The sequence below is a fragment of the Eucalyptus grandis genome, chromosome 9 (assembly GCF_016545825.1).
Source record: "Eucalyptus grandis isolate ANBG69807.140 chromosome 9, ASM1654582v1, whole genome shotgun sequence".
Classification (NCBI taxonomy): Eukaryota; Viridiplantae; Streptophyta; class Magnoliopsida; order Myrtales; family Myrtaceae; genus Eucalyptus; species Eucalyptus grandis.
Genome location: NC_052620.1, coordinates 19,679,890 through 19,691,706, shown reverse-complemented (window position 1 = coordinate 19,691,706; position 11,817 = coordinate 19,679,890). Strand labels below are relative to the sequence as shown.

Genomic DNA, 11,817 nt, shown 5'->3' with positions numbered 1-11,817 from the left:
AAACGTAAAGAAAGAGCCATCCAAAGTGCCATAGAGGTAAGTAATCCTTCCCCGCTTGCTACACAAAAACAAGCGGAATACAAAAGAATTTCGAATGAGGTGGTTATTAAGCCTCAGCAACCCCTCCTTCTCAAAGATCAAAATTTTCCCCAAAACATCTTTTCAAAAATATTGACTGTGGAAGATGGATTCTTCGATAAAGATCCAATCAAATTTGCAAAAAACATATTTCCAAAAATTGGCTTTTCAAACCTCACAATACAAACAAAACCCTTGCTTATTATGAGCAAATTTTAGTGGAAAAGAATCGGCAAGGTTCACTCACTTTGCTGATAAAAACAACACACGAAAATATCCTTTATTCCACTATATCCATCGGCAAAGTCATACACCCCTCACACTTTGGGGAGCCTCACCCCATACACCAGAAAATTCCAAACCAGACTTACCCAAAGCCTGCCATACTCCTCCTCATATACATACTTGGGACTACCAACAAGCTTGGTGGAACGTCTTTTTCTGCATTTAATACAAATTTCCAACACACCTGGTTATTATTCTTCAAAGACAACTTCCCAAGACAAAGCTTACCAACTGGTTTGACTCCGGTGGGATCTCTTTGGTCCTTTGGACATAGTACTACACCTCACAGTCAAACAAGGATACAACATTTTCAGTGAATACTTCGTACCAACACCTTATGATATAAGGTTCCCATGCCTTATGCATTTCTTTATAATATTCAAAATCTCTTGGGTAATGACTGGGAATTTGAATACAATACATCCAATAAACCGGGTGTACCAAGTACTTGTCCGAAAATATAAAACAAAATGGTGGGATGGATTCAGATTTCTTGATCAAGAATCAAGCTCGGTTAAAACATGGCTAAATAGCCAGAAAAACCCAAATAATCGCATCCCCATCAAATACATCGTTTTTACAGAAAATCCATAGCAAGTGCAGCACTTGCAGCAGTCCAAAACAGAGAGGAATACTGCAACATCCTCAAGACGATGCTCTCGAAGCGGAAGAATCACAATGTGGATCTTCCAAATCTCAATCTGATCAAGATGGATCCTCCCGGTCACATCACAAGTGGAAACACTAATGAAGACGCTGCTACGGGATCAATCGGACAGAGATTAAAATTCAAAGACATCACATGCGATATCTTTGTTACAAGCGGCGCAAAGGCTACACACCGGAGCGTAGTAGACATACACTGTTCATACACTGTTCACTGTTCACTTACACTGTTCACTCAGTACTGTTCACTTTACACTGTTCAGCACTGTAGCACTTTCACTGTAGCACTCTCTATAAATACATTCACTCGACATAGAAGAGGGGGCTCAAAAATTTTCCAAATTTCTCTCTTCTTCTTCTCCCTCTCACTTGTAACCCATCATCCCTTCCATCTCCATCCTCATCTCTTCCATCTCCAAGCTCTCTTACCTTGTATCCCCTGGTTTCAAAGTAAGTTAATTTTCATATACATAGTTTCATACAGGGTTACCAACTTACATGATAGTTCGTTAACCATTTCTTGTAATACAAATATCAATACTCCCTGGAGTGCGGATTACCGCCCAGTGGATGACTTGATGCTTTAGTTTCTGCATCATTCAATACATGTAATTTCAGCTTTTCAGCTTTATATAATACAAGTTCATACCACCTTCATGGTTGGTTTTTGTTTATGCATACTCTTACTTTATATTTTATATATTGCTTTCTGTCTTTACATTATTTTTAATTCTCGCGATTTTATTTAAGTCATTTACTTTCTTGTTCTAATACATCATCTCTCTCGCTTTCATATAGATCTCGTTAATCTTTGTTGTCGTAAATCCATTAGTAAACTTTATCTTTATATGGTCTGTTTTTTCTAAACCTTTTTGCTTTAACCAATTAAAAGTTCATGATGATCAAAATAATTTATCGTAATATTTGTTATCTACACCACACATTTGTTATCTATACGTAGGGTATTGAATTCTAGATTTTTTTTTAGTGAAAAAAGTTTTTCATTTCAGTGGAAAATTGAACATTCCTGTTATTTAACATGTTGGGCCCCCAAACTTTAGGAGTAGTACGACTTTTGCACTAAACTTTTAACCATTGCACGAATACGTATCTAAACTTCAATTTTGTACCTGCCATTAATACTTGGTTATATTTTTCATTAGCACGTGCAATAGAAAAAAGGAAATCTTTTTTACCCAAGATTTCCATGAAAGTCAAAAAATAGAAAATGGAGAAAAATAAATAAATTAAAACATATGTATCAGAAAACACAACTCACTAAATAAAATCTGTAAATATTTGATGAATAAACTAATAGAACTAATAAACTATTTTAAGAAAAAGAAATGCGGTTAGGTATGAAATTTGGATACTCATTACGTGTTTTAAATAGATTTTTTGGGTCGGTGTGTTTTAAATAGTTAATTAATACAAAATGATGCACCCAATAAAAATATTTAAAAATATCACATTGGATTTCGGTTAATTATTTCCTTTATGAGTTGAGGGCATAATTTCCTTTTATTATTATTTTTTGATGTATTTTTATGAATCAATTTTTCATAAATTAAATCGGCCCTTTAAATATACATGGTGAGCTAACAATTGCTGTCCATTGGATTTCTTTCCTTTTGACGATTAGGCTTTTCCCTCTTTATTTAATTTGTGTTCATTCTTTTTCTACGAATATTGCTTAATTTTACTAAAGTGACGATATTTATTAGATGTTAACAAATTTCTAGTTATCTTTCCTATTATTAGTACTTTAGTTGACCTAGTTTTCTCCCATTATATATATATATATATATATATATATATATATATATTTCATTTTCTCACATAGGGTAAAAGAAAGATTTCCATCAAAAACTTAAATAAAAATATTTTTTTTATCTCTTAAAAGTCATGGGCGTTTTATATGTTAACAGAAAAAATAATGGAGAGTTAACGACTGTAGCAAATGAAAGTTCGAGAATATTATGTGATAGTTGAAAATTTAAGAACATATGCATATTACCCTCAAAGTCCATGAGTTATTTCGTAATTTGTTCTAAATTTTAATTAACATTTTTTCATAACAATTTTGTTATCTACACAATAATATCGGCCCTAACAATTTGGGGGGGGGAAGAATCTACCTAGCAATTTTACGTAGGCGTGCAACCGGACCGAGTATACCCGAGAACCGGATGGCCCACCTAGAAAATAGGGTCGAGAACCGGTTCCCATTGTAACCAGTCCGGGAACCGGTTCCCAAAATTCGGAATTGGTTTAAACCGGTCCGGGAACCAGGTCCGATTGATTACCCACCCAGGAGCCGGTTCCCAGACTAGTTTTGAAATCGGTTTGGGAACTAATTTTGTAAGTATAGATCAAAAACCCTATTTTTTCTCCTTATTTCTATTCTTACTCTCGCAATCACACAGCGTTTTTCCTTTTGGCTCTCTCAAACATGCACGATACTCGTCCTTCATCATTCCTATTCCTCATTTGCTTCCCTCCCTCATCGACTCCCTCTCCCACCATCCGACAGATGGACGGTGTTCGTCGCCACCAAATTCTTGTGTACCACATGGATTGGCTCACCTAATTTCTTTTTTGTAGGAGGATTTATGTTTGTATAAATGAGTAGCTTCATATAATAGTTGTGGGAATAAGACTAATATTAGACCAATGTTTTTTGGTAAATTTTTGCCTTATGATTTTATTTATTATAATTAGCCATGTGGATCCTTAATTTTTTGTTTAGTTGAAAAGTTTATGTATTTATTTATTACAAGCGCTTAATGTTTCGATACAAATTAGGAGGATTATGTTATTTTCTCGCATATTAATATAAAATTCGAAGTCGTATAGGATATCTTGAGATTGCAAAACAAGTTGGGACTCTGTTATTTCTTCTTCATTTGTATTGGCAATGCCACTGCACATGGGTGACTTCCTTTTTCCTTAATGGGTTTTCTTTCTTGGTGTTTTCATGAGGAATGTTTTGCCCTTTTGAAGCAGAAAATTGGTCGGTCTTTTGAAGTATCTCGTGTTTTATTCATGTTGTTTAGGAGTTGGTTGGAAACGAAAGGGATGAGGAAACAAGTTGATGGGTCTGAAACAATGCCCTAAACCAAGGGCTTGCAGTTGAACTGTCTGATCAAATGTCTCAACCACGGAGCATTCCGGTTTTTACAGCTCTTGTGGTATGCTAAACAGCGAATGCTAGGTTGCTAGATTTATTCCACGATCAAGGATACAGAGGGGCCTTCCTATGTGGTTGTCTCACTTAGAGACGAGAGTAGTGTGTCTTCCGTATTGCTTATTCATTTTTCTTTATGGATAAAAGTTGAAATCCATGTTGTTTTAGTTTTTTCAGATGCATGTATCTTTTGGTGCATAGGGCTTCCAAGGGGTGTAAAGAGGCTGTACGTCATGTTGATCCTTCTGCAAGCTTGACTAATCAACTAGCCAAGACCTCTAAGAGTAGTTCCTAGCGCAGGTTCGGCATATGCTGGAGAGGTACTTAAGGTTAGAAGTTGTTGAGCAAGTTGGGTAATTTCTGGCAATGATAACAAAAATTATATAGCAGAGTTGAAGCTATCAATGGATAGTCTTGTGAAGGAGAGGGATATCTACTTTTAAAAATTTGGAGATATTGAGATCTTAGGCTACTATCCTGAAATAGAATGCCTCCCTATACTGTTTCAATCAAGCATTAGTTCCAGGCATTCTTGCCCTTTGTTTCAGTCATACTTGTTTTGTTAATCTCTGTCGTTATCTAAATGTTGATTACTTATTAACTTCTTCTTTGGCAGATTATGGGAGCAGTAAAGGTGATATTTCCTGTAGGAGATGATGATGCATTGGTTGTTGCAAAAGCTCAAGCCATGCTGTAGCGACATCGGAAAGAAGCAGAGTTACTGAGACGCATTGCCGAGGTTCCCAAAGAAAGAACAAGCTCAAATACTCAGGAAAGGAAAAGCATCATAAACCCGTAAGTTGATGCTGCTGCTACTCCTTTGTCTTCTCCTAGGCAGAGGATTTAGACACTTCTGATGTGTGTTCTAGTGGTTCATCTCTCATGAATTACTGACTTTCCATTTCTGGATGCATTCCTTGTTCGTAAGCTTGAAGACAACTTCTAGTGTACTCTCCATAAATAGATATTTAGACAACTCCACCTATGGAAAAGCCTAGGTATTTTTAGAGGGTTTTAACCATAGTCGACATGACATTTCGTAGCCTATATACAATTGGAGTTTTTGTTACTCCTTTGAGCTCAGTTAGGTAATTCGATCATGAAGTACTTACAAATACATGCAATGACTTTATATGCTTCACAAGGTTCATGGCAGCTTGTGTTTTGTATTACCACATTGATGGTGGCATCTTTGGACATATTTCATAGGAAAGATTGGCTTGATGCCATGTTTCATGTATATCGTTTGGTTGGTTTGGTTTGTGACAAGTTAATACCTTCATAATTTAGGAATGTCTGATACTGTGTTGTTTGTTCTAGTTGGTTCATTTTTTATGAATCCTTTGATGGGTGGATGTATTATTCCGGATGGATTTTTTCAATTTGCTAGTCAAGAGTTCTGAAACTGGGTTTGTTCGATTTCAATCTTCTTCTTGTGCATATTATCGGTGCGTGTCAATCAAACTTGTGTTATTGATTCACTACGCTGTCATCTTTACAACTTTGAGTTCTTTTTACTGTGCACGTTTCTTTAGGGATGACATCCACTAACATATGAAAAATAATTAAAATTTTATAAAGATCTCACTATGGAAAAATCAACACTTTAGTGTCTATATCCATTCCAATGCTCAATGATTCCATAGCACTATATACGCTTTTCATTTGAATTATAAAATGCAAAATCCAACCAAAAGTACAAAAAAAGAAAAACTCGAGAACAACAAAAAACTTCATCAAAAAATCATGGTCGACCATAGCTGATCTATGAGGACTACCCCAGCTCCTATCACTTCTAACTTCATCGAGACGCCAATAGTGGTTCCGAAATAATAGGAAAGACTGAATTCCCTAGACATTGAAATTTTAAAAAAAAGTATAAGAAAAGTGAAGCTAACTAGTTATGTACCAGGGTGAATGTAGAGAAATATCATGAATTACTTCTTCACGTGATAGGAGGAAGATCACAGCCATCCTTTCCATTGCCTTGTTGGTCTTCAACTCTCTCGAGACAAAACCAAAGGCTGCCATCCACCCTGAAGGACCAAAGCTGAATGACAACATCCTTCATGAGTTCATTCTGCGCATAAGGATGCGCGACCCCATTCCACCTCTCCGTCAACACGTAAGAAAAATTTCTGCTCTTGTAATTCCACCTCTTGAGTTGCAAGCCGTGAGAAACTTCGAGGCACGGCTCAATGAGGGAAACCTTAATGCCCTCCTTCCTATCTAGGATTCGGATCTCTTCTTCGCTCAGGAAACCTTGCCTTATCTGCTTGTTGGGTATAGAGAGCCTACTTTGGCCTCGGCTCATGTCCGTGGCAGTAAGAGTCTTCTCCACCACGAGCGTCTTATCCCGACCTTGCATCTCCTCAATTTTGTCCATGTACTTCGTCGGCAATTTGCTTGGTCCTATTAGAGCCGCGAGACCCGTCTTGGGAGTTTTCTAGGGTTTCTTGGAAACTCTTCCCCATTCTTGGGTTTCGGAGGAATCAAACGTACGCGACCTCTTCTTGTGGTTCTCAGCGACAGCTCTCGAAGGCTCTTGCTTGTTGTTTTGGACAACGACAAATGGGTCAGAAGTTGACGTCTGGGCGTGGAATGTCGGCCTTCGCGCTCGCGGGGATCTCATCTTCCGAACGATCCATCCGACACCGATTGGCCCAAAAGTTGTGGTGGTCACGAGGGTGACCTTCTTCTCAACATCGCGATCCAAGATGGAAGGCCCGAGACTTAGCTTTCCCTCGGAGATGAATGAAGCTACGTCTGCCAAGAGATTGAGAGATGAGAAATCGAGCATCATCTTTCTCTCCCCCTTTGAAAGACGGTTTGCAGACCGAAAATAGACCGTCGATGCCGGAAAACTTTGATACCCCATTATCGCCAAGTGATGAAGAGATGAACAGACGAAGAGATGATGATCGTGGGTTTTCACAGAGAGAGAGAGAGAGCGACGAAGGGGTGAGAGGAGGGGAAGAAGAAAGCTGGTGCGATTGCAAATTAGGAAATATTAGGAAATACTTGAGGAAGATGAGAATTCTGAGTGGATTCAGTGAGATACGGGAGTTTCAAATTAGGAAATATTAGGGCTTTGTGACCGTTGTGACCGTTGAGTGCTTACTCGGACGAGTGATTCTGAAAAATAATTTGTTGTCCATCTCTGAATTAACCACGAATTGTTGTCTGTCCCTGTTGGAATATCTTAGAATTGATTCTAATTGTAATTGATTCTAGTAGATATTTGGTTAGTACAGTAAATAGGAAATCTTCGATAGATGTATATTGATGTATATTGATGTATATTTCCTTTCCTAGTTTACTTTCTCATTCATACATTATAAATGTACAATGTACTAGCATACAGAGATATACAAGAAAACACTTCTTACCAATATTCTGTCAGTCCCTGAATTTTTCACCAAAAAATTGTACTTTGATTTTAATTGCACGTGTATTACAACTCTCTGGATTTTAATTACACGTGTAGCTGAAATCAGAGCATGATTTTGCGAGGAGCCGAGAGCTAAGAAAAGATTATCACTGATTTCTCTCAGTCACAGGTCTTCTTCGTCGTTCTCGATCGTCAGAAATCTGCCGTGGCTGTCAATGTCCACCGCTCCCACCACGGCGCCAAAACTCCTCTTTTCTGCCCTGTTTTCTGGCCGGCAAGTTTGATCTTCGTTGCCAACACGTCTAGGACCTCCATTCTCTGATCTGCACACCAGCCGAGGCCAGAAATCCAATTCACCAATGTGAAAATCCATTCGCTCTGTTTATGTCGTGTATGAATGAAACAGAGGCCTTGAGCTCTATTTGATGTTTGTGAGAAAAGAGGTTGTGACTGAAGCTCTTTTAATGTGTTTAATGTGGGCTGATGTTGTTGTGATGATCTGAAATTGAATCATCGCTTCATATGTGTACGAGTTCATTGATCGAAATGCATATCACTTGTTTGATTAAATGCTCGAACTAAATAAATCAGAATGTGCTTCTAATCAACCCATGAATCGAAAGTCACACTACCTCAATCCACCTATTCTTGACTCATTAAAGCCTCATTTATGGGTCGTCTTTTGTTGGAATATGATGTTCATTTGTCATTGAATTGGTGTTATGATTCTCATCTTCGGTATGTTTCTCTTGTTAGCTATGCTTGGTCCCAATATTCTCTCTCGCTGTGTTGTTTCTTTTTGTCTTTGAGTTCCATATACTAGGGTGTGTTTGCGTGGTCATCTGCAATTGTGGTGGGAGTTCTGTGGTGGCTGGAGGTCTATGATAATGGAGGAAAGCATGTTTCTGTTGTGCTATTCTTATCACAGTACTGGGGCGCGTTGTTCTCTGGCGTAGTTCAGCTATGGTCTATTGATTAAGGTGTAGAACCTGTGTCGATGAAGTTCCCCGTGTGATTGATCAATGAGTGCTGAATGTTTAGACATAGAAGAAGACTAAAGGAAAGCAGAAAGAGAGTTGAGAGGCTGTTGCATCAAAGACGGACACAGGGAGGGAAAGAAAAAGAAATAACTATTAAAAAATAAAAAAATATAAACGGAAAGAAATAAAGGATGAAAGAAAAAAAAATGGTTGGAAAATACGGTTGTCGGATAGATTGTTTAGTCTCAACAATAATTTTAATTGAATTTCATTTAGTCTGTGATCTTACAACTTAGGAAGTTACATTCATAATTTTCAGGATCAAATGAATTTTCAATCATTTAACTTTAGATTAAATACATAATGAGATAAAAAAAAAGCTATAAGAAGGTAGTCAAACACGACCAGGTGCAATTTATATGTTACTCCTTTTTTACTTAAATTGGGTTGTAATAAAGAAAGCTATATAAATGTTGCTAAAATCATCACAAGAAAATGAACCACGATGAGATTACATGTAAAAAGTTATTGCAACAAAACCCCTTCTCTTTAGGAGAAATCATAGAAGTCCTCCTAAATTAGGCATTCCATTGCCAAGCAAGACAAAAATCTGTATAGGTCAGATCCCCATTTTGCTTTCAGCAATTGCTATTGTAAATCTTCTCGGGTTCTAGTGTTCTTTCCAAGATGGAACAATCCTTTTCAGAATGGATTATTGAACTCTCTTTCTAGGAGTCCTAATTGCACAAGCCGATATATGATGTGAAAATATGTTGACCGCCAATAGCATTACATGCCAATTAGCATGACAAATGTCGGATGCCAAACTACCAAGTCTGAGTTTGACAAAATACTTGAAAGTTGAAGACAGCGATTGATTGATTGATTATACGAGTGGATGCACAAAGTGAAGAAAGTAAGTAGATTAAAATGTACAAATAGTGAGGAATCAAGTAGAATGGCATCGGTACCTCAAAAAGTTGAGATAAACCAGATTTCACCATTTAAGGAACACCAAAACAACAAAACAATGCAAGTATAAAGTTTGAGAAATTAGCAAAAAAAAGCAAGGCATTAAGTTTTTATATCTATGAAAACTAATGTTCTTTATAGCTACCAATTGCAGATGAAGAAACTGCTCGACACTTCCTAATGGCAATCGCCATAATCCTCTCTTAGTTGACCACTTCCCTCAATCATACAAATACTTTTCCGATACTTCCTTAGGCGTACCCTTTTTCTTCAAAACACTGGCGTACTTACTTCTCCAGGATTTGAAGGTCCTTTATTTCCATAAGAGTAAATTTTATCACAGACAAGGAAAACGAGAAAAACTCAATATTGTCACCACTTATAGTCTTGAAAATTAAAACAAACATCATAAGAACATGCTAATTCATCAAAATTTCTTTAATCTCGCTTTTCCCTCAATGTCTAGGGGCCAAAATTGCCACCAGGATGCCATGGAAAAATTTCCATTGATTAAGACATCAGAGAAACACATGATGGAAAAATTTAAGAAACTACTTAAAAAGGTATGCTTATCAAGTGGATTAATAGACATTTGACAATTTTCATGCAAAATTTACAAGCTTTGGTCTTCCGGACTTCTGATCCAACTCCATGCGAAGACCAAGCTTTGCAATCTTCGGCGTATTAACAGTTCCCGGAGCTCTAATTCAGTAACTGCTTGTTGGTTTTTGGTTTTTCCCTCGAACAAGTTTCTGATTGTCCAAATACCCCATTCTCTCAAGAACGGGTTATCTTCATCCGTAATGCACTGCTGCATAAGCAGAGTAATCCCATCCTTGCATAAGAACTCATCTTGCATGCTCCTCCCCTAGTACAAACAGTTGCCGATGACTACAATAATGTCTCTGCGAAACCCCTCGTAAGGGTACTGTTTCAGTTGTTTTGAATCTGCACTTCCTTGGTGCTGACCCTGATTAATGGCTTTTCTGATAATTGGGGGAGGCTCAAGTTCATGGAGCAAATACAGAAGCAAATCCAAAAGACCCGAGGAGAGAAGTGCGCCTCTTGTGTCTTGTGTATTTCTCATGGGTTCTCATGCACCATACTGTGCGCAAATTATCTCTCAGCGTGGTGAGTGTGTAACCAAGGACATTGATACGAGAGGACCCTATAGGAAGGCTTAAATTGCCTTCCACTGAAAAATCAATAAGCCCGCTAGCTTTTCTGAATAATCCAAGAATGTATAATGTAAACTCGTTAGAGATAGTGATGATGTTTATTCTCCCACAGGTGCTAATGAGAAACGCTTGATCGGGTGAAAACTCATCATAGCCCAACTGTACATCTTTGCTGTCATAAGCAGGAACAACAGCTAGTTCGGCAAATAAAGTAGGTAAATGTGCTTCTTCTAAGCAAATGATTGAGAGAAGCAATTTAAACCATTCTTCTCGAAAGCCAACTGTCAAACAAGAGAATATGACATTATGTGATGAAGCAATTAGGTTCAATCAAAGTGGGAGGAAAAGAACTTGAGAAAGTGGCCTAAAGAGAAGCAAGCGAAAATGGAACGTACCTATTGAAGCAGTTGGAGCAATTTCTGACACCAAAGACAAACCAGGATTTCCACACAGCTCTGCCACACGTATAGGGTTCCCATCTTGACAAGTATATAGTATCATACACAAAGGATCAACTATGTCTTGGCTCCAAATTCTTGTTGGCATGAGAAATTCATTCGGAAAGAATTGAACCCAAATAGTTTGTTCCAGCCAATGAGACATTTGCTAGAGTGTGCAGGGCTATCCTGACAGCTCCGCAATCCAAGGCAGGGGTGTATATCGGAACCCTCAAGATGATCAAAGTGATTCCAACTCCATTCTTCTCGATGAAAGTATCCTGATTTACAACTTCTCCAAGCACATAGGTCCCTACCCCTTCCTCTTTCTCACTCTCTTATTCTTCCCAGAACGACACGGCTCCAAAGCAATCGAAACTGACGGTTTCTGCGCAAAACGACAGCCCGAAAGAGAGGCACTTTGATTGGGCTGTCGCTTTTTCTCCAGTTTGTGTGGACGTTCTTGTGGATGCAGAGATGATGGCTGTGCCGCCTATGCAGGTTGCTCGGATTGCTTCCGTGGGATATGACCACTGACCAGGTCGTGACTGTTGCACCGTTAGTTGCCATCTAACTTTCTCGTTTTCAGCCACAAATGTAAAATAAGGAGAAGAAAGAAAGAAGGGAAGAAGAAAAGAAAGAA

General features: G+C 38.1%; 1 protein-coding gene across 1 annotated transcript; it reads right to left on the bottom strand.

Moving 5' to 3' along the window:
* Nucleotides 1-6,161: 6,161 nt before the first annotated feature.
* LOC120288440 (B3 domain-containing protein At2g32645-like) lies at nucleotides 6,162-6,602 on the bottom strand. The gene has a single exon (XM_039302422.1). The coding sequence runs from the start codon at nucleotides 6,600-6,602 to the stop codon at nucleotides 6,162-6,164; it is 441 nt and encodes a 146-aa protein (XP_039158356.1).
* Between the last annotated feature and the right edge of the window lie 5,215 nt (nucleotides 6,603-11,817).

Excerpts from the sequence above, each read along its gene's own strand:
- LOC120288440 (XM_039302422.1), bottom strand. The coding sequence starts at position 6,602 with ATGGACAAAATTGAGGAGATGCAAGGTCGGGATAAGACGCTCGTGGTG.